Genomic DNA, 24,283 nt, shown 5'->3' with positions numbered 1-24,283 from the left:
TGTAACAGCATACAGAAAATTCACTCTGCTCTCCTCACTCAGACTCACTAAATATTGTATTGCTTTACCTGAGAAAGCTCCTAGTTGCGGGTGGGCTGCCAAGGCTGCGGTGACCCCCAGAGCCCCCAGACCTCCAAACTCAGGGCGTGCAGTGGCCGGGGACAGGAGGCCAAAGGCAGGATGAGCCATCACTGGGAAGGCACTGGGCACAGAGGTCACAGAGCTGACGCTGAATGGCTGCTCACTTCCCACCACCCCGAACAGAGGCCCTGCAACAACAGCAACAACAACAGACCTCCATAAGCATCTGGCAAACTGCACACTGAAATCCTCATCCACTTCCAACCACGTCACTCTGAATACGCTGTTGTGGATACTGGAGAGCAGCACATCACCACCAGACTCTGCTCTGTTACGGGACAAGACAAGACAAGACAAGACCTTGGTCAAGGGCTGTGGCAGCTTGCCGAGCGATGAGGCGATGAAGCGAAAGCCGAGGAGGTACAAAATGATGATCCTCGCTATGCTAAAAGCTAACACTAGCCGAGTGGCTTTTACCATCCCTTCTCTTCTTCTTCTCTTTAGTGTCGGGTCCCTCAAAAACAACTGGACTACCCCAGCTGCACCAAACTGGAGCTAAACACACATCAGAATGGAAAGCACCGGCATATTTTGTATCGTAATTATCTAAGAAAACTAAACCTAATGAAGCAGGTGGAAGCAAGGATAGGAGCTAACCTGGCTACAATCTCTTTAGCCTGCTAACAGCACATTGCACTGACAGGGTTGTGCAATAAAGCAGAGAATAAGCAGAGCTTCTAATATAACTGGGTAACAGGGTTGTAAAACAGGGTTGTAAAACTGCATCTGAGCAACTGACTTCCCAAACAAAGTCACATACTTACTATTACCATCACCACATACATGCACTAATCTATTCTCATACACCAACACGCATTCGTCTAGCACTTCACAGATCACACACACACACACACACACACACACATACATATACACACATTACTTAAACACCAAGACTGCATAATACACCCTTTCTGCATGTTAAACTTTAATACTGTTACACTTCCTCATAGACCCCGCCCCGCTTCGCCCCACCGCTCCTGCCAGGGCTCCCTCGCCAGGTTGTTTAATGCATTATCAATAGTGACACTGGCGCACAGCGAAGGACAGGAGATTCAGGAGGATTTCGGCTGATCTGCCAGAACATGGCAGTGCAAGCGGAGAGCCCGGATCAGCCCGGCTGAGAAACTACTCATAGGAAATTTATTATGTAGATTCTAAGCTCTACACACACACACACACACACACACACAGCGGAATGGGAGGGAGACCCCACTACATACACACAGACACTCACACACACACAATGTTATCCCAGCGCATAATTCGCTTTTGGAAGAAGAGTTGATGCCATTAGTTCCAGCGAGAAAGGGAGCTGAAGGGTGTCTCTATCTCTCTCGCGCTCTTTCTCTCTCTTTTTTGTATAAGCATGTGGCACTTAATGTATTCAGTGTTTTTGACAGAAGCTAAACAAGATCAGAAAAATTATCCAGAAACCCATCACCCAAGACATATTGGTGCCTGAATTACGCTTCTTAGTTTTGCGCTACAGCTACCAGGCTAATGTAGCAAATAAGTAATGGAAGCTTATACCCCACCAATTAGCACCGTACACACATGCCTATCATCTTACGGGTGCCTCAAACCTGTCAAGTTGTTAAATGGTCTCAATCAGACTGGATACGGGGTATGTTTTAGCAGAACAGTAAGTCATACAGTATTAGAAAAGTCACGTTAAGTCAAGTTAAGTAGTAGCATAAAAGCTTTTACTACACCTTAACTTCATTAGCCTACATTACTGCATACATTAGCTTACAGCTGCAGGCACACTAGACATTTGCTGTCGTATCAGAATCAGAATCAGAAATACTTCATTGACCCCAGGAGGGAAATTGCAGTTGTTAGAGTTGCAACCGTTTGTGTACGAATAAACACTCGAAGATAAACACTCTATAACATTAAATAAAATGTAAAACAAAAAGAGAAAAAATTAAATATGTGCATATAAAATATGTGCATTATGAATTATGTGAATAAAGTGTAAAATAAAAAATCCTAGACCACCGTAAACAATAAAAACACAAAGTAAATAATCTGATAAATCGGATAATCTGATGCTGAGGAGAGCACAGGGCTGCTCACAGAACTGCCAATGTTTAAACTCTGTGGAGCTGCGTTTAGCTCAGAGCTAACTCAACAATTAGCATGTTAGCTTACTTGGTTAACAGAAACAAACAAACAAAAGAAAAATACAAAAGTGAGCACAGTCATGTCAGATAATTACATACTAGCTACAGTACGGTGCAGCATACTGCATTCCTCTCAGTCGAGAAGCTAACCTAGCGATTAGCAAGCTGACCTGCCTACAATAAACAGCAATATAACAGAAAAGTCCTAAAACAGTCTCGGACAGACTGAATGTGCAGCTGTGTCCCATTTGAGTCCCATCAGATTTTCTAAGTTCCAAGTAGGAAATTTCAACTGCCCCCACAAGCTGGATTTCCTACTGGAAAAGTGGGGAGAGTCCCACCAACTCCAAGTTCAAAATCCAAGATGGCAGCACAGCACATTAACAGTAATAAAAGCAGTAGTATTATACCGGTTGTACAAACAGTACTGTCTAACTTCCATCTGTGGACGTGTTTTCCATGGTGCTTGGATGCCCAATGCGGCTGGTATCGCTAAAAACGCTAACCTGGGACATTATTTGGTTAGATTTGCTATAAAACACAGGTAAAGGATTGTCAAACCAGGTGCGGCAAACTCCAAAGTCTTTAGCTAACTAAAAGGTAAAGGTGCACGTATTTGTCACTGTACAGCGAAATGTGTCCTCCGCATTTAACCCATCTGGTAGTGAACACACACTCACATGTGTTAGGGGCAGTGAGTACACACACACACACCCACCCAGAGCGGTGGGCAGCCAACTCCAGCGCCCGGGGAGCGGAGAGGGTAAAGGGCCTTGCTCAAGGGCCCAACAGTGGCAGCTTGCAGAGCCCGGGAATCGAACCCACAACCCTGTTATCGGCAGCCCGGAGCTCTAACCGCTGAGCCACCACTGCTTTTTGAATATGTTTTTTTAATAAACTGTGATCTTGACAACATTTCCAGCTCCAACGTTTGACTTCCGAGGTAAATGACAAGGCAGAATTAGAGCCAGTGGGGAAGACATGGCTAATGGAAGCCTTTTTTTTTTTACAGTTTTTGGTCTTCAGGGCTAGACCACTTTAGAGATCAGTACAGCTAGAGCAGCAACGCTACGGTTCGTAGACGTGATTGCGCGTCTTGAAGTAAAAAGTTGAATTTGATATCGAAGACTGCCATGTCAAATTTATTTGCATACGCAAAATCACTTAACATGGCAAATAACACTACAATAAATGGCATTTTGCTCATGAAAATGTACTGAGAGAAGCCTAGTGTAACTGTGACAGTGTAACTGTGTCAATATTAGCATGCATTAGGTTTAGTACATGTGTGGCAGGGGGAAACTGTACACTGTGTGGATTTAACCAAACAAACTCTACTTGTTAGCCAATATACTGTATAATACTGTACAAAAGTAAGGGCACCCTCCATTTATATCATTCCCAGTCATAAGGGCTGGCAAGTATGACCCCCCTTTCAGACAAATCTGCACACTTTCAAAGTTCTTAGATGTTTAGAATCATTTACTGCTTCCCACCACCCAGGTCTGGACTCTGGAGTGGTCAGTCCATTGTTGTGAGAGTACCAGCAGCTTCAGCAGTTTGATGAACTTCTTTGTTGTCTGTTTCCTTTTCTCAATAAGAGCTTCTTGGTCAGCTTCATCAATTCTTGCATCTTCTCACAGTGGAAGGATGGACACAAACATCTGTGCATGTTCTCTCAAGATTAGAGCTTCGAGGGCTGTTTATCTGCTGGAGGCAGTTTTGGTGGTCTAATGGTCTAGTGGTCTTGCATGGCATGATTGTTAGAAGTTATGTTTTCTCTGCATCTCTGAATGATCATCATTTTTCTAAACTCCAGTTCTGAAACCTGGTTTTATTTTATTTATCTCTCAATCCTCAAGCGAGTGGATTCTCTTACATCTGATCTCCTCAGAATCCTCTCCTGAGAAATGAAGAACTTGCAGTTAATGGCTGTTTGGACTGGGAATAAATGAATGGGACCCTTTTGTGATTAATTATTTGTTTGAAATCACTAACGTTTGTAGTTAGGTTAGTGTTACAATGTACCAAGGCCTTCATCACCATCACCAGCATCATCATCATCATCCTCATCCTCATCCTCATCACTGTGTCTTTTTTTCCTTTCAGCAGTATTCTCTGGCAGGAGCAGAGCCGTGTACCGTCTCCTCCAGGAGTCAGATGCAATTTCTGTGCCGCATATTTCATGCAAATTCAATTTGCATTAGAGAGCGCGTGGGGAAAAAAGGCTTGGGCACGCTGTTCCAGCAGCGCAGCCGAGCGCCAGGTCAGACGCACGCACACACAAAAGTGATGACTGCGAAATACGGAGGCTTTTTTCCCCCGCTTTTTTTTTTCCTGAAGGCGAGGAGGAGCGGCAGATGCGAGTGAACGACAGAGAGATGGCCAGCCTGACTGCATCCGCCAGAGGGAACGAGTGCAGCATGCTCCCTAAGGGCACCATTCACTCTTCCAGCTCCAGCCTCTTTTTTTCTCTCACACACACTAACACAACTCCACACACATGCGCTCACACACACCAACACTTACTCTTACACGCATAAATACCTGCTTTCTTGGTTTCAAACACACACACACACACACACACACACACACACACTCATCCACACATTTATCTTCCCAACTACACATACACATACATCCTTACACCCCATTCCACACTCACACACACGCACTCACACACACACGCAGACGCATAAATACCTGCTAATTCACACTTGATCTTGTAAACACACACTCGCTAGACACACACACACACCAAACGAATCCATAGGCTAAATCTAATTATGATAGAACTGCACATTTAGGGGGGAGAGACAGAAAGAAAGAGAGAGAGCAAGAAAGAAAGAGAGGAGTGAGCCATAAAGGGGAGGGAAAGTGCGAGAGGGGGGAGAGAGACAGAGGTGGAAGAGAGTGAGAAGGGGATAGAGGTGGGGAGAGAGAGAGACAGAGAGAGAGAGAGAGAGAGGATGTGGAGATAAATGAGAGAGAATATTCCCTAAAAGGTCGACATCCGCTCCTGCTGGCGCTCGCCACACCGGGACACACACACACACACACACACGCAGGCGAAAAACGCCAGCCTCATATTAATGCGCTTTCAGCCAGCCAATAATTAAATCAGACGCACAGAGAAGGAGCAGAGCAGAATTACAGGATTACCTGATATCCTTCTTTCCTTCTTTCTCTTCTTCTCCCTGTTTAAATCTCCCTCTCTCTGTCTCTCTTTCTCTCCTCCCTCTCTCTCTCCCTCTCTCTCTCTCTCTCTCTCTCTCTCTCTCTCTCTCATTCTATCGCTTATTTCTCATGATCATGATACTATACTTTTTCATTTTTTAAATACTGATACCACAGAGGGCTACACTTGCACATGAGCCTTTAACCACACACACTGTTTACACACTATGTGCTGGGAGTACTCTGACCAAACACAGCTCCAGATGAGTGTCCGTGGGTGTCTGATGAATCATAGCCTGGAATCAACACTTAAAAAACACTCAAAAAGAGGCAGCAACAAAACTGAGCTTAAAAAAAGAGGAAGTTCCGCTTAAGAATCAAGGCATCCATGAGGTCAAAAATAACACAGCTGACATCATAGCATAGTCTTAAGAAGCAGCATCAAGGAGTGGAGAATAAGCATACAGGACTGAAGCAGTGAGGAAAGAGAACTGGGAAAAGGGAAATGAAAGATAAGGACAGAAGAGCATGGAAGGAAAGGAAAGGAAAGGAAAGGACGGGAAAGGGAAAAACCACACAGGGAAGAGGAAAGGCCAAAAGAATAGAAAAGTATGGAAAAGGAAAGGAAAATAGGAAAAAAAGGAAAGGAAAAAGGAACAAAACAGTATATAAGTAAAAGGACAAGCAAGTAGAAACGGTAAATGGAAAATGGGAATAGAAAGAGAAGGAAAGGACAGAAGAGCATGGAAGAAAAGGATAGATAAGATAAGGAATGGAGAGAAGAGCATGGTAGGAAAGGAAAGATAAGATAAGGAAAGGAGAGAAGAGCATGGTAGGAAAGGAAAGATAAGGACAGAAGAGCATGGAAGGAAAGGAAAGATAAGGACAGAAGAGCATGGAAGGAAAGGATAGATAAGATAAGGACAGACGATCATGGAAAGGACAGAAAGGAAAAGGAAAAAGGGAACACGCCAGAAGAACACAAAAGAATGGAAAAGGAAAGGAAATGGGAAAAGAGCAGAAAAAAGGCAAAGGGACAGAACAGTATGAAGAGGAAAGAAAACGAAAGAAAAGGAAAAGTGGGAAAGGAAAATGGGGAAAAACGGAAAGGACAAAGGAGCACAACAGTATACAACAGAAAGAACATCAACATGGCAAAGCAAGTAGGAAAGGTAAATGTTAAATGGAAATGAAAAAAGAAAGGAAAGGAAGAAATGGGAAAAGAACAGTATAGTTGGGAAAGGATGGAACAGAAAAGGGGGAATTCCGCTTATAAATCAAGGTATCCATTAGGTCAAAGATAACCCAGGCTAGTCTTTAGTAGGGTTGTACAATGCTACTCTGCCTCTACATTCAGCAGTGTCTTCTTTACTGTATTGTAAGGCGTGCTGCAATCACCATAAGCAGGCGACATAATCGCAACACTGGTGTTTCACAGCGCTTCACGTTGGCCAATCCCTAACAACAGTTGCCATCCTTTCTTCTCCCTCCTTTCCATCCTTTGCTCTGACAAACAGGGCCATCTCAAAATGCACCGCTGTGTTGTCTCTCCCCCACTCTCTCTCTCTCTCTCTCTCTCTCTCTCATGTGGGATGCAGCAGAGAGGGATTAACGTGCCCTTTGTTGGCGTCAATCACGCTGCGGCGGACAGATCGGAGTTAATTGCACGCGTGTGTTTGTGGGGGAGAAAGACAGAGAGAAGAGACATGTGTTCTCCATTTTGCCCTGCGAGACACACACACACATATATTCTCCATTTCAGACCACCTCACCTTCCGCTCAGCATAAAAACACACTCAGTTTAAACATTCAAACCACACGTCACGTACATCACACTCTACCCTCCCAGATACATTATATGTCTAAATGTTTGTGGACACCCCGTCTAATAAATGCCTTTAGCTATTTTAAGTTGCACCCATTGCTGACACAGATGTGCAATACTTTTGGGATGAGTTGGGGATGAGGTGGAATGGTGATCACCCAACATGCTGCCCTTACTAACGCTTTGGTCACTGAACGAACATAAAATGCTCACAGCAATGCTCCAAAATCTAGTAGAAAGCCTTCCCTGGAGATTAGAGACAGTTAATCAAACAAAAACAGTATAAACTCTTTTTTTAAATACACTTGAGTTTGGAAGAAATTATGAACAAGCAGGTGTCCCAATACTTTTGTCCATAGAGTGAATGTCTATAAATCCTCTTGTAATTATTTCTCACTGTCGAAGAAAACTGGACATTTCTGTGATTCATTTGTACATCATCCATAAACCCATTCCACATTTACTCTCCATCTCAGGCAAACACCGTCTGCGATCTGACACAAGTTTGCTTACTCTAATCCCAAAACGAAGGTCTCTGTTCTGGTACAAGATTTATTCAGTAGAAATACAGCAATAGGTTCTTCAAGAGGCTGTGAGAATGTCCACACGGAATGACATAATGTAAGATAATATTGGAAATAATAAATGCAACGGAGAGGCTGGCACGCTCTGGAACTGCCGAGAGCAATGAGACTGGTGCTTGTATGATGGCAGATAGAACGCCATCTTTAGGCCTCAATCCTCCAGAGACAATGGCAATCTCATAACAAAGCTCCATTTGGCTCTCCTATAGAGCGTCACACACACACACACTGCTGACTTTCAAATCTGCACACACTCACACACACAAACACTCTCACTGCAGGCTTTTAAATTCACATGCACACACACACACACACACACACAGACCCGACCTCTACAGATATGGAGGGAGATTAGAGAGATGGACTATGGTCGATACGAGCCTCTAATGGGGAACTCACAGGATCAACATGAGGATGAAAAATATATTGGAGCGCAGAGCACAGAGAATAAATTACACTGTGGACACTGCAGCTGACATCATAGCATATTCTTAAGAGGCCGTTTCAGTAACAGCATCAAGGAGCAGAGAATAGGCACGCGGGACTGGAGCAGTGAGGGAGGGAGGGAGGGAGAGAGAGAGAGAGTGAGAGAGAGAGAGAGAGAGAGAGAAAGATGGGAAAGGAAAGGAAAGGAAAGGAAAGAAAAGAAAGGAAAAGGAAAGGAAATGCAAAGGGGCAGAACAGTATGGAAAGGAAAGGAAAGGAAAGGAAAGGAAAGGAAAGGAAAGGAAAGGAAAAGGCAAAGGCAAAGGAAAGGAAAAGGAAAGGAACGGAACGGAACGGAAAGGAAAGGAAAGGAAAGGAAAGGAAAGAAAAAGGAAAGGAAAGGAAAGGAAAGGAAAGGAAAAGGAAAGGAACGGAAAGGAAATGAAAGGAAAGGAAAGGAAAGGAAAGGAAAGGAAAGGAAAGGAAAGGAACGGAACGGAACGGAAAGGAAAGGAAAGGAAATGAAAGGAAAGGAAAGGAAAGGAAAAGGCAAAGGGGCAGAACAGTATGGAAAGGAAAGGAAATGAAAGGAAAAGGAAAGGAAAGGAAAGGAAAGGAAAGGAACGGAAATGAAAGGAAAGGAAAGGAACGGAAATGAAATGAAATGAAAGGAAAGGAAAGGAAAGGAAAGGAACGGAACGGAACGGAAAGGAAAGGAAAGGAAAGGAAAGGAAAGGCAAAGGCAAAGGAAATGAAATGAAATGAAAGGCAAAGGCAAATGAAAGGAAAGGAAAGGAAAAGAAAGGAAAAGGCAAAGGAAAGGAAAGGAAAGGAAAGGAAAAGGAAAAGGCAAAGGAAAGGAAAGGAAAGGAAAGGAAAAGAAAGGAAAAGGCAAAGGAAAGGAAAGGAAAGGAAAGGAAAGGAAAGGAAAAGGAAAAGGCAAAGGAAAGGAAAGGAAAGAAAAGGAAAAGGCAAAGGCAAAGGAAAGGAAAAGGAAAGGAAAAGAAAGGAAAAGTGACAGAACAGTATGAAAAGGAAAGGAAAGGAAAGGAAAGGAAAGGAAAGGAAAGGAAAGGAAATGAAATGAAAGGAAAAGGGACAGAACAGTATGAAAAGGAAAGGAAAGGAAAGGAAAGGAAAAGGAAAGGAAAGGAAAGGAAAGGAACGGAACGGAACGGAACGGAAAGGAAAGGAAAGGAAATGAAAGGAAAGGAAAGGAAAGGAAAGGAAAAGGCAAAGGGGCAGAACAGTATGGAAAGGAAAGGAAATTAAAGGAAAAGGAAAGGAAAGGAAATGAAAGGAAAAGGAAAGGAAAGGAAAGGAACGGAAATGAAAGGAAAGGAAAGGAACGGAAATGAAATGAAATGAAAGGAAAGGAAAGGAAAGGAAAGGAAAAGAAAGGAAAAGGCAAAGGAAAGGAAAGGAAAGGAAAGGAAAGGAAAGGAAAAGGAAAAGGCAAAGGAAAGGAAAGGAAAAGAAAGGAAAAGGCAAAGGAAAGGAAAGGAAAGGAAAGGAAAGGAAAGGAAAGGAAAGGAAAGGAAAAGGAAAAGGCAAAGGAAAGGAAAGGAAAGAAAAGGAAAAGGCAAAGGAAAGGAAAAGGAAAGGAAAAAAAAGGAAAAGTGACAGAACAGTATGAAAAGGAAAGGAAAGGAAAGGAAAGGAAAGGAAAGGAAATGAAATGAAAGGAAAAGGGACAGAACAGTATGAAAAGGAAAGGAAAGGAAAGGAAAGGAAAAGGGACAGAACAGTATGAAAAGGAAAGGAAAGGAAAGGAAAGGAAAGGAAAGGAAAAGGGACAGAACAGTAAGAAAAGGAAAGGAAAGGAAAGGAAAAGGGACAGAACAATATGAAAAGAAAAGGAAAGGAAAAGGGACAGAACAGTATGGAAAAAATAGAAAAGGAAAATGAAAGAAAAAAAATGGAAAAAATGGGAAATGGAACAGAACAGTACGGCAAGGAAAAGAAACAAAAGCACAGGAAAGGAAGACAGGAAAGGACAGGAAAAAGGCAAAGGAACGTAAAGCACAAAAAAGGAAAAATAAAGGAAAGGGACAGAAAGGAAGTCAGGCAAAGTAAAGGAAATTAGGAAAGGAACAAAAATTGGGAAAGGAAAGGTAACGGCTGAGGAACAGAATGGTATGGAATGGAAGAGAAACAAAAGAAAAGGACCAAGGGAACCACGGGGAGAGCGAGATAGACACACGCTCAGACAGTCGGAAGCAGAAAGCAGCAGCGGTTCGACAAAAGCCTGGTTAATTGTCTGAGCCTCATTAATGCAGCAGCTTTTCAATTTGCAGCCAAAGCTGTGAGCGCTAAAGCCTGGCTGGGAGAAAAGGTGTTTTCACATGTTCCACAATAACATGGTAATTACGACAGGAGCCAGGCAGAGCTTTTCCTCTGCGCTAAGCTAGTGGCGGGAACTCAGGGGCCACGGGCCTTTACTTATACACACATGAGGGGGGAAGAGGGGGATGAAGCAGGCGCTTTAGCGGACACTGGGGAGAGGGACTTAAATAAATCGGAATCATCAGCCTACGCTCGGACTGGTATTGTGAGGATGGTAGGAGCAGACTGGGTGTTGTGCTGAGGAGCATGCATGTGTGAGTGTATGTGTGATTTGTAAGTGAGCAGTGAGCTTTCCCACTGAGGGTAGGGTGGAAGGCTTGTAGAAGAGTGTGGAAGGGTGAAAATATGTGAATGTGAGGAGGATTGAGTGTTTTTTTAGGTATCCGTATATCTCAGAATACTGTATGTCATTCCTATCATATCATTACTGAGGGAACAGAAGGAAAGAGAAGACTTTAAACCCCTTAAACAGTCTATGGCTCGCCGGCAGGCCAAAAGATGTTAGAACAGCCCCACCAATTTGTGCAGAAGTCCCTGTAATTACTGAGTAATATACCTTAGTGTGTGATAAGCCTTTCTGCGCTTCATGATGAATATGTATTACAAATTACATGATTAGATCTTGGCCCATTTTCAGGTCAGGATGGTGGTCAGGAGTGACAAACCACGCACCAGCAGTGGGGTGTAAGTAACCCCAGAAAGCTGTTGGAGGATGCCCTGCATCAAAAAAGCAGTGAGGACCAATACACTCCTTATAGCTTCAGTGTGAATGGGTGGGGCTAAACAGCTGTAGGCTGAATAAAGGCTGGTTCAATCCATCTCATAACACTTCAAACACAATGGAGCTGGTTGGTGTTGATCAGTAAATACGAGGAGCTTTTGTTGAAGTTGGCTGACAGGCAAAGAAGTTGGTAACATGTATGTCCTGTAAGGCAACAGTGTGAATTCAGCCAATGAACAGCTGAAAAAAAGAAAGCCTTCTCTAGACAGTACAGACAGTTAAGCCAAACAAAGGATAAGCTCTTTTTACATACCCTTGGTGTCGACAAGACAACCATAGTCACCACCAGGGCCGCCACAAGTGGCAGCTTGCCGAACTACATCAAACTCAGTGGGCTACAAGGCTTTTGGTGAACATCTATACATGCATGTGTGTGTTTTTGTGTGTGTATGTGCATGTGTTCTTACCACAGGCAGTGAGCGAGGCCGTCGCTCCGTGGTTGAGGCTGCTCTTGGTGTTGGAGGCCGGGGACGCTGAGGAGGAGGATGATGATGGGGTGTTGTGTACGGAGACCGGGGTGGAGGAAGGCGAGGCCAGCCGCTCTCCAGACTCCATATCTGTCAAACACAATCGAATCAGACTGGTTAAAACCAGCACACACACACACTCTGCCACTCTCCCTTTCACATCTCACTTACCCCAAACAATATTCCTATTTAAAACCAGTCACTAGTCACTCCATGCCACCCTCCCACTCACCCACAAACACACACACGCGCGCACACACACACACACACACACAGTAAGCATCCTTTTCTCAGACCATGTGTTAACGTCAGATTTGGGCAGCAGACTGGGCACAGTTTGTTCTCTTTGTCACTTTAACAATTCATTCGCTTTAGAGACGGACTTCGGCGGCGCGAGTCAGAGGTCCGCACGCACACACATCTGCACACACGCGGAGCTCTGTGATTTACGAGACTGTTCACGGCCCTTTTTACACAGTGTAAAACAGTCAGTTTCGCAGTGGCGATGCGCCTAACAGGCAAATTATGCCTTTAACTGTTTAAACAGTGTTTCAGTGAGAGAAATACACACACTTAAACTCTCACACACAGGAATTTCCCACTTTTTCACCTCTATCTGCTGCGTCTGTGGCATGTGATCGATTACCATAGATGCAAACATACCTGTACTTCTTAGCACAGAAAACATGCTGGCCCAAAACATGGGGGGTGGGCGATATGGTAAAAATATTATGTCACGATATTTTGACATGCAGACAAAAAGCATCAGCAGTGCCAGATTCTTAAAAACTATTCAGAAAAGACTCTCCCATACAGGGTACAGTGATTTACATTCAACATCTGCTGCACTTCATCTAACTAAACAGCACTAATTACACTCTCTGACGATATCCACGATCGCTTGTATCACTGCAACAATTCGATAAAACATTTTAGATCAAATATTGGCATATTGCCCACCCCTACCCTAAACACCTAAAGCTGAAGCATTTGCCCATTGGCCCCCAGTAGAAGTGTCTTCAATAAACAGTGTGGAAATCATGTGAGGTCACAAAAATCAGGGGTGTCCTGATTCAGTGTTTTGTCACCTGATCTGATCCAAGTACCTTAACCTTCGAACACTCCAAGGCTTATTACACAGTAAGGTGTATTACTCAGTAGCTACAGGGCTTCTGTACAAACTAGTGAGGATGTTCTTAGGTAATAGACTTCCAAACATAATCCAGCCATTCAGTTAAGGAAACATGTGCTAGTCTGCTAATTAACACTACACAAAATAAAAATGTTACAGCCAGGGAATGTGCCTTACTTTACACCACATTACATATTTTAATATTACACAAATATGACTCGGGTTACGCAGTATAAAGTTCTCGTGAGAGGTCGCGATATCGACAGAACGATCATGAATCTGCTATTTTAAGGTGCAATTGCTACATAATGCTGTACACCTTGTATACTGAAAATGGGTCTGAATCAGACCCGATCCCGGGGACATCCCTAGAAATATATATTTGCCTATTACTAGTCTTAATGTACAGCAAGAAAAGCTCTTATTTGACTCTAATTGAACAGGATAAAGAAAACAAATAGGACATCAGTGGGAAAACACATGAACAATACAGAAAATGAGGCCTCTGTAATCTTAATAGTCAAAACACTGTTACGGCCTTTTTAGCTTTACAAAATAAAATATGTAGCGTTTATTAAAGTCACTTTATAAAGCCAGTGGTGTTTAGAAAAGCTCTCGCCTCCTGCTTTTCTCTGGTTTTCCAACATTTAGATTCCCCTGAAAATACATTAAAAAAGCACATACTTCCCTTTCTGCCATATCAAACAGCCTCAGCCACTGTGTTAGCAATATTAGAGCAAACAGTCAGCCATCATTTCTAAAAAGCTGTGTGTGACTGTGGGAGATTGGGGAGAAGTGTGTGTGAGTGTGTGTATGTGTGTGATATTGCGTCTGATTTGTGTTCTCTGGTTCTTCTGGTGGCCCAGCACACACTAATCCCACTCCGAGCTCTGTCTGAAAGCCAGCCGTGCGCTACCGAGCGCCACACTCTGTTTTACAGCGCGGCTTTGTTATTGTATCATTATACATCAACACTCTCTGCCTGTCCCCTGGGCTGATCTCGTCTCTCCGCAGCACGCACATACACACGCACACATACGCATACACACACGCGCGCTGTTAGATCTCAGAGATGGAGCCATCCGCAGAATATCAACTAACAGTGCTTTGCCCATGAGCAATGCTGATGGACCAGAAGACACACACATACACACCCAAGCGACGAACCAGACACACAAGCTGCGTCCTGTTTTCTATCCCTCCCTCCATCCCACCTTTTTATGACATCTAACTCTACCCCTCCCCCTTCTTTCTATCCTCCTAAAGGTCACTGGATCACGACCCTGTTAGCCACCCACGACTGGAGACAAGTTCAAAGAGGCTTTCGTTATTATTATTTTCTCCACTCTGACCGAGGAAGAGGATGAAGTCCAGATTAGGGAAGCATCATGTGGACAAATGAACGTACAGTAACAGTGATTTACTGCTGGTGTGATTTCCTCCATTATATATATACACTGTAAGTACCATATATATTAAAACCAAGGATGTCCTCTTTCAGTTCTTCTGTTTCCTGATCTGATCAAGTACCCTAAAGGGTGCTCTAGAACAGAGAACTGTCTTTATCTTGGCATAGTTGAATAATGAGAGTACTTTTTTTTATACCCCTGAAACTTACATACATCCCGTCCCTTGGTGAAAGCCTGTTCAGCCCTGAATCCTAATCAGAGGTGTATTCAGGCCTTGTGACTGCAGCTGTTCCTGTGCCAATGTCCACAGAAGAGTCACTCAAACTCATTGAGCAAAGACGGAACTCACGGAAAATCACGGAACTAAGGCTTCTACACAAATTATGCACTAAACATTACATATGATGGATCTTCTGTGATTGGTCAGGGGGTTCACCAGGTCCACCAAGACCATGCAAATGACTGACAAACAGTAGCTATAGCTCAAGTGTGCACCCTATTAATTACACTCCATTACGACAAGACAAATCAGCGGAAGCCTCGGCCTGGCTTAGCTTTCTGACGGCGCCCAAACGCACAAGCCTCAATCTCTTCGTGTCAGAACGCCGCTGAAATTATTCACTGGCTGCGACGGAAAAACTACAAACCACAAAGGAGCATTCAGTCAGAGAGGGAACCGGCAAACAAGCCGGCCCGAACCAACGCTGTCACTCCTTCCTCACACGCATGCAGTCTTGTCAAATATTTAATCTCACAAAAGTGAGGGGAGGGGGGGGGGGGGCAACACCCGATTGAACAGTTTGTGGTGCACTGCCCCGCGTCTGTGTTGCTATGGCAACCTGGGAGACGGACAAGCGGTAAATACTGTTTACCTTTCGCCAACCAATCACTTAGCGTGATTACAGTTAATATCAACGGTAATAGGCCGGGGCCTCCAAATAATTCATAACAACAGCCATGATTACCACAGTAACGGTATGCCTGGGTATTTAAGGATCCAATCCTGAGTTAATTATCAGAAATTAAAACGGGTTTAGCGTCAGAATTAGCCTGATTTTATAGGTAATTAGCAGCCTTCCACTGTGGCACTGCAAGGCAGGAGCTGTAATCTCCGTGAGCTGCGTAATTAATTCGACTTGGTGAAGGCGGCCAATGGGAGGGCTGCAAAAGACAGCCGCTCGTGGATCCTGCGAATGAGGCAAATCATATGCTAATGGCGTTCGGAGTGCTTTGTGGGATATAGGCTTTCCGTCCGGGGCGGAAGGAAGTAACTGTTAGCCACTTGCCACAAGGCACTTGATAGCCAGAGACATAGCCGACTGAACAATACACAGGTCCATCTGAAGGCACACAGTTAACGAACACACACACGCACACACATAGCATTGTCTTATACATTAAGTCCTGCAAATCAATCTTACTCTCAAAGCGCTCATGGGATTCCCTATGTCCTACATAGTACACTACATAGGTCCTGAAATTAAGGCCTTGTTTAAAGGGAGACACCTGGCATTCGGCCAAGGTGTGTGTGTGCGTAGACTCTGTGATTTGTGTAGCTATGTCCACAAGCATATGCGCTCTGTGTAAGTGTGTACATATATAAATATAAATATATATATATATATATATATATATATATATATATATATATATATATATATATATATATATTTATATACACGTGTGTGATGGTGTGTGTGACCCACACGTCTCACTCATTAGGTCCCATAGTAACAGATGGCCGATGCTAGCCACACTAATCCGCCAACAGAGTCATCAGCGTGGATCAGCGCTAAGCAGAGCGTGCCAGTGCTGCCGCTAACGTGAACGCGCTGTCTCCTCTGTTAATGGAGCGAGGAGGACCACACACTTGCACACACACTCTCTTTCTTCCATCACTGTGTTATGGCTTCGCCGGCCTAACACTATTGACGTTGCAGGCCACTCTTGAGTTTGGGGGGGCCTTTTCACTCACTGCTAAAGAGCTATTCAGATGAACAGTAAGCACTTGCTAAACTGTGCCCTGTTCTCTGTATAGTCCACTGTTTTGGGATTCTACCAAAAAGCCGGGGTGGTGAAAATAATGAATTCTTGTGCTGCGAGTCCACTGAAAGTAGGCAGAGAAGGGAAACACGAGTATTGCATGTTTTTTCAAGGAGAAGTGAAGGACAACTCTTACCCGGTAGCTAATCGCAAAGATCAGGGCATGGTTCTGTAGAGAGTTCTGTAGAGAGTGAAATGAACTAGATGTTGGCTGAATGTTCATAGGCCTCTTTTCCAGGGGCCAAATAGTTCTTAAGGCTGTGTGCTGTATTGTTCCGATTAGACCGGTTGCAATTCCATTTTCTGTGTTGCTAATTCTTATAACAATGTTGCGACAGTTGCTGTCGTCAGATGTGTCTGGTCTAACATTCCGTCGGAGCACACTAACTAATAGAGAATCATTTTTGTCCATCTTTTTTTGCTCACAAAAGCATCAACACTCGAATGGCAAACAAAGGCATCGAAAAGATAGGGCTTGTCCTACTAAAATATGGTCTCCGTAACACAGAGGCCACAAAGGCCAAGCAAATGTGAAGCTAATAGAGCTATGCCATTAAACCCTCCCACTGAAGGTTCCATGGCCATGGTGCGGATAGTAGCGAACACCACACAGTAATGAACAGCGCACCTTTTCCTATAATGCTATACCGACTATTGATAATACTGGCTATACTGTTGATACAAGTCTATACTTCTTCTTTACTGTAGATTTACATTCTGTTCTACTTTTACTTTAACATTTAATCAGACTAATTTTGCACTCTTCCTAACGCATAAACTCAAAAAAACTAATTTTGAAAATAAATTGAACTAAAATAAATACATTTTATGAACTGTCATCAAATTGCAATACCGAAACTCGAATTTGAAACAATATATACAGAAAGTGGAGACATACGATTACACCCAAGCCAGTGTTCCTATCTCTACGTACCCGACAAGAGGGAGGGAGAAATAAAGACAGGAAGAGGAGAGAAGAGAGAAAAGTAGGGTACACCACCTAACGTTACACTAGAGAGGTTTTACAGTTAAAAAAAAAAACTTCCTTCACACCATTACATAAAGCCTTCAAAAATAAAGAGTTCAAAAATACGAAACCATAGTTTCTAATAAAGGCACACACACGGGCGCAGATGTTGACGGGCGTCATGATTTTTCCTCTTTTCCTCAGTTCCTCAGTGCGCCACAACATGCCATGCAGCTTTTTAACGCTACTGCACTAAGTTAAAGCCGTACTGAGACCATAGAAGGCCACTGTAGATTACGCGAGACTACATACATTTTACATAGAGAAGAGCTAACAGGCTTTTGGTAAACAAACAAATGCTAAGGTCAGGTTACCTCAGCTAGCGTTAGTAGCTCGAAAACAGCCTGTTCACAGTGGGTGAAAGATGCCACATGTATAAGATGAATCTGAATAAGTAGTTCACAAAGCTTGTTTTGCAATTATCAGCAAAATCATAAATATATTTTAAAATATAAAATCCGCAGGTCAGCAATATCAGCTAATATCGATCAACTATAATATCAGCCGTATCATTTTTGGAAACCTTACACTCTTACAATACCAACAACAGGTCACAAGGGGTACTGTACAAACAATGCACCCTAGTAAAGGTGGAACCCCTCTGTGTGTTCCCTATTGCAGGATTGCAGCGATCAGGGGGGCATGGGAGGGCAGGAGGAGTGCAGGGCTTGACCTGAGACTCAACTCGGGACTTGAGTTGTCTGGACAGTTTGGTAAGTGAATATAAGCTTTTAGAGAACACACAGGCCGACACTATGCGGAGTGTGATCTCTCACGTAGGAACTCACAGCACACACACACACACACGCACACACATGTAAGAGGAATAGGATGGTGTGATATTCTGGTTAACGAGTGTCCAAATGCAGCAGGCTCCCCTGGCCCTTCTGCCTCATTGATTGGCCACAGTGAAGCTGTGACGCCATTGGCTGGAGCAGCTCTTCTCGAGCGTGAGATGGCTTCGCCTGTCGCCCGGCGCGCAGTTGCTTGGTGACACTGGCAGCCACACCGGAGTGAGAGGGAGAGACGGAGAGGGAGAGGGGGAGCGGCAGACAGAGATGGACAGACAAGGGGGAAAGAGAGAGCGGAGGGGGGGTGAGGGGGAACGGGGAAACAGCCAGACAGAGTGCATGAAAAGCATACAGGGATGGACGAGAGACAGACACATACAATAAAGGAGAGAGAGAGGGATAAATATGAGTGAGAGAGAGAGAGAGGGAGGGCAGATGGGATGACAAAAAAGAAAATCGAAGGATAGAGGGGGAAAAGAAATGACGTTATGTGCTATTCAAGCTGCCTCAGCTGTGTGTGAGAAGGTTTAGAATGCGAGTGTGTGAGTGTGTGTGTAAGTGCGTGAGTGTGTGCCTGCTCCTCCTCTGGTATAATCTAAAGGACTCTTTTGAGCATGGCAGCGCAGCAAGGTCTAACTGATAATAGTGATTTCAATGCCATTGACAGTGAGCTAATAGCATAGCGCCCACCACCCCCCTCCACCCTCCACCCCTTTTCTGCAGTGGCCTGGCTCTGCTAAGGCTACACAGTCTTTTTACAAAACAGTAACCTTCGCAGTCCAGAGCAGACGAGCGCCGTCGCCATACACCAAGCAATCCGGCTCGTTCGCTGTGCGCAGAAAGGTAAGGTCAGGGCTTTGCTGAGGCCTCTGACCCTAATGTCTCCCAGCTTTAATCAGAGAGTGGACAGAGAGGAACGGCTGCAAAGATTGCAATTCAAAGTGATCGCATCCCTCAGATTATGTGTGTGTGTGTGTTATGAGTAACCAGAGAGCAGGAGCTCAACCCACACCCAAACAAAGGGCCCGTGACAGATGGCAAAGCGGTGCATGCTGGGATGCGTGGGTCCCCGGGCCGGGAACTGCTCTTTGGCCTTGTGTTGAGTTACCAGATATGTAGATAAACACACACTCACACACACACACATAAAATGCCTTGCTTTTTAAATAGTAACAAACACCCTTTTTCTTTGACATTGGGTTTATGTTAAATTAGCTCCATAAAATCATGCAATTAATTGTGATTCGTTAGTTCAATCGTTTAATAGCTCTTTTCAGAGTAGGGGCCTCACTTGTCTCCCCTGGTGAGAACTACGTCACATGCTTTTATAGCTATGTACTAGATAAGCATATTACACATCCGTGCAGAGCGCAGGTTACTCTGAATAGGCCTAGGCAATTTGTAATGGTCACGCCAATGTAAAAGGGAGCATGTGTAACATCACGGGCATCATGTTTTTTTTTTCTGTCATCCATGAGGACATAATAGCGGCAGACTCACAACCCACATCAGACTGTCTCAGAAAATCTAAGGAGCGTTTGGGTGGGCTTTTCGCCCTCATGAGTATAAACCATGAGGTCATCCTTGAGCTTTAAAGGATTCGTATCATTAAAAACCTTCACCATGGTTTGGAAGAAGACCCAAACTGTCACCCTTAGCTGAAAGGAAATTGGTTTGCATGGTCAGGCACAACCCAAGAACCACCAAGGCACAGGCCTGCCATAAACTGGAAGCTTCTGGAACACCAGTGTCTATGGTCAAGCTACAGTCAAGTTTTACAGTCAGCTGAAAGGCTGCCATCCAAGAAAGAAGCCCCTACTGTAAAAACAATACCTTCACTCGACTCCAGTCTGCAGCTGAACCACACAGACAAAGAAAAAGCATTGTGAAGGGAAGTTGTATGGTCAGATGAGGCAGAGATGTTTGGAGGAGTAAAAGTGAGGGTTTCAAGCCCCAAGAACACTGTACCAACTGTTAAGCATGGTGGTGGTAGCAAGAAGGAGAACTATGCCAGTTTTCTTTCAACAAGACAATGATATGTCATAGGCTGACCTCAGGAGAAATAATTAAATGAAAGAAAAATGTAGGGTATGGGACCTTTAATAGATGACAACATCAACCCTGGTTTCACACTAGCAGGTGACAAGTCGCTTACATTGCCCCAAGTTTGAAGCCACTCGCATTGTCGCTCTGTCGCTCTGTCGCCTGCTAGTGTAAACGCACAGTAAGGGACATGTGTGAAAGTTTAACGTGGTTACTTTGGTAAAGGATGTAGACGACGTTTAGGTGAGAGAGGAGGGCTTAAGTTGGGTTTTGTGTATCAGGCCCAGGGAAGGCTAAGCTCAACACTAGCTCTTAATATACCAACTGCACTGCAAACTTTGCATCATCAGCCATAAATACTAAAGTCCGAAAGCTCTTCTCTGAACCAAGCAAGTACTTATTGTGCTCCCTCACTCGGGCACTGTTTTAGCCAATGGCTGTGTAGTATGTATAACGATAACAGGACTTCTCTGCTTTATGGAGAAGTCATTGTCAAAAATACTCTCTCAAATTAGCCATGGATTCATTTCCGCATCCTCAATTCCCTAAAGTTAACCCCATGAGAAGCACCGCCTTAAACAACACAGGAAAACATGAAATAAATCAGGCTGCTATTTATAGCAACAATTTCATATTCCATTAAATGTAGTAAGGTATCAAATCATTTCTTTTTTTCCACACATTTTGAACTTGAAGACCTCGCCTCACACTAAATAAAGAACATGTTCTGTGTAGAGGATAAAGCCAGTGTAACATACTGGATAATATGCATGGCCTGTATTCGCCTTCTTTTTCATGAAAATAGGAAGGGGGGGGCATCTTTGTTTATTTTGTGTAGAACGTCTGGTGTGACGGCATAACCATTAATATAGATTACAACCATAGTATAACATGCTTAATTTGAATAAGGAGAGAGTTCTGCTTGAACAACAGTGAGTATGAACACATCACAAAAAGATGGGAGTGTTGTGGGGCAACATAAAACCTCTATATCCAGCACCTTCCAAAGAACACCTGTCTCTGGTTGAAGCCGCTAAATTTAAAACGTAGACCCTTTCCTTGGGTGCTTGTGAGGCTCTCAGGTTAGCTCTTATGTTAACGTCTTACCTGACAACCTCACAAGCACCCGACATGTCCGTTTCACCTCAGCGTCATAACTTGGAGTTTCCCCTCCACAAAATGATGAGAGCAGACGTATGGATGTTTGGGTGAATGTTTTACCTTTAGTACCTTCAACCACTGGTGCAGGTCCTTGGCGTATTACTTATGAGAGTATAAGATTACAGAGTAACTGTGGAAATAATCAGTATAAAAATGTAAAGTATAAAAACAAAAATCAGTATAACAATTCTGTGGTATAAACAAACCCAACAATGTCGCTGGAGTCGGCACACACATGGGACCTTTGGTTTAAATCTTAAACGCTGCCATTGTTCATAATTTTATGGCTGTATCTACTTAAGCTTAAACACAGGAAAGTTCGATTCAAAGCCGACTCATAGAATCAGTTCAAAAGAATGATTCATTCATGAATCACTGGCGTGTGAGTGTGTGTGTTTTCCCCCTGATCTTGCCAATTGCCTGCCTCTGGACTGGAGTATGTCACACACACATTCCAAAAGCTGTCTGTCACACATCCACACACACACACACACTTCTAGAAGTGGTGTGTAACACATACACGCATTCCAAAAAGGCTGACTATGACACACTCACACAAACACATAACCTGAGGTGCCGGCAGTGCTCACTTACTCCCACAATTGCGCACACACACGCACACACACAACCAGATAGGGGTGTAATAGCAGCGAAACAGCAGGCCAGTCCTAAAAAAGATCAGCCAGTCTTTGAAGAGAGATATCCACAAGATCCTGCTGGCTGACCGCAAACAATATGCGCAGTCTAGTGTATTCCAAGGTATAGGTTTAAAATGTGTGAAGGCACAGAACTGGACTGCTCTTAATATGGCCAATATCTGATGCATTAAAATTGATCTGGTGATCGCGATCACGATCCACTAGATCAATGTAACAGACAGTGTCAGAAACCCAGCATTCAGACGATGGTTTGAAGCAAACATGATCATTTAAGCTGCTGGCGACCTGGTCATAACTGGTTGATTTTGGAGCTAACTCTGCAACCATAAACAGCAAAGACTTGCAACATAAAGAAAATGTAATTATATCAGACAATTTTATTCTACCTGAGTGTAGCCAAAGAAGTTTGCAACTGCTGTGGTTGGCAGCACTGTGTGGAGCTGTGCTTAGCGACCATTAACAATAAAACACAAAATTAACTGTAATTATGCCAAAAAAAAAGGCAGACTAGTGTTAATATCGTCCATGGATGGCAGTATTGGGAGACTAGTCTTCAGAGGTGGGTTGCCTATACAGAGGTTAGCACAGTCAAATCTGTGGCGTTACTGGTCACAGGCCAGCCATGTGAACCGCTTATTGTGGAGAATTTGTGTTAAATGAATGTAATTTTGCTCAGATGAAAGTTAGTGGGAATGAGCCTTTAGGCATGCAGTTTGCACAATGCTAACCTTGTAGCTATAAGCTTCCATCCAGTCTCATTAGCCTCGCAGCTCCAGTGAAAAAGTCAATGAATTGTGTACTTTTGTTTTCATTTTTAGGTTTTTTAATGTTCTTGTATTTGTTATTTGTGTTATTATTACCTGCTGAACTACTGCTGTAACAAACATTAGGACTGTTGAGCTGCAATCACACTAGGCCTTTGCAGTATGTATCGTTGAAATGGGCATCCTCCATTCTGGTGGTGTTAGTACTCTAACGTAAATGAAAACGGCCACCATTAACAGTAAAAACACAATGTACATATTTCAGATACTGCTAAGAGCATAATGCTGCACATCCAGTCACAGCAAAACAGTAACTGCTGTGATCGACAGCAGTGGGGTGATCTCTGAGCTAACTCAGCAATTAGCAGACTGGCTAACACAGCTACTATAATCAGTAAAACTGGCTGTATAATAGTCTCTGTACTAACTGTGCCTGCTCACTCTTACTCTCTGTCTCTTCTTTTATTCGTTTTCTTAGAGCTAGTGTGGAAGAAACTGTTGTGCTTAGCCAAGGCCAGCATTAGCCTTTCCTCTGTTTTGGGCATTGGAAAGTGCTTTTTTCGGAACAGATGTCGCTCACTGCTCAGAATCTCATTGAAATGAGCATGAAAACGCCACTAATGTGTCTAGTGTGACCGCAGCTCAAGTCTCAGATAGCATGCAGCGGTTCAGTGCCACTTATTTTCACGTGTCGGCTCAGCACAATGACTAAACACATGGAAAACGTTGCATGGAATTCCCCTCAGCAGTGTTCCTTTTCTGTACCTCCAGCAGGCTCAGTCAGGACCAGCTGAAACCCAGCTGAAACCCAGCCACGGCAGGACGGCCCTGACTTTACCAAGAGGTCAGTAAACAGGCGTTCTGCGCATTTCAGTCCTGCTGTTGCTGTTGTTGACAGTGGCTTCTACTCTCATGCCTTTAAAGGAATACTCCAGCATATCTCACCCTGTTCTTCACCTGTAGTCCACGGCTCATTATCACAGACAGTTTCGACACATTTTGACGCAGAACACAATTCTAACAGTATAAGCCAATTTGGGCAGGGTGCTATTAAGTGTGAAATACACTTCAGCGCCTGCCCACTGACTTCTATTACAGGTATGTTGTGTCATGTTTTGAGTCAACAAGTTTCCTGCTCTTTTTTAAGTGCAGGGAAATTACTCTCTGCTGTGTTTCGGCCGTACGCTACAGATGCAGCAGAAGGAGACAGGACGGAGAAAACGCTGGAGTTCTCCTTTAATCACAGACTGTGAACAAACAGGTCAGCAGTACGGCTTTCTTTTGGGATATAATGCTCACTGGTCCATTCAAAAGTTGTATGCCAATCTATAGCCTTCCTCAGCTCCCAGTGGAGGTATTCTAAATCATTAGGTCTTGA

General features: G+C 43.8%; 1 protein-coding gene across 19 annotated transcripts in view; it reads right to left on the bottom strand.

Annotated features, from left to right (window-relative positions):
* The window catches only part of baz2ba (bromodomain adjacent to zinc finger domain, 2Ba), a 125,251-nt gene that overhangs the window by 35,561 nt on the left and 65,407 nt on the right, over positions 1-24,283 (bottom strand). For all 19 annotated transcript variants that reach the window (XM_072683644.1, XM_072683643.1, XM_072683636.1 and 16 more), the window contains exons 3-4: positions 11,817-11,966; positions 69-269 (exon numbers count right to left, since the gene is read on the bottom strand). In XM_072683644.1, coding sequence (XP_072539745.1) covers positions 69-269; positions 11,817-11,964 — 349 coding nt within the window. In that variant the 5' untranslated portion in view covers positions 11,965-11,966. The remainder of the gene's footprint in view (positions 1-68; positions 270-11,816; positions 11,967-24,283) is intronic.

Source organism: Salminus brasiliensis, chromosome 7 (assembly GCF_030463535.1).
Source record: "Salminus brasiliensis chromosome 7, fSalBra1.hap2, whole genome shotgun sequence".
In the NCBI taxonomy this organism is placed as follows: domain Eukaryota; kingdom Metazoa; phylum Chordata; class Actinopteri; order Characiformes; family Bryconidae; genus Salminus; species Salminus brasiliensis.
Note: the sequence above shows the minus strand (reverse complement) of the source record. Positions and strands in the feature narration are given on the sequence as shown.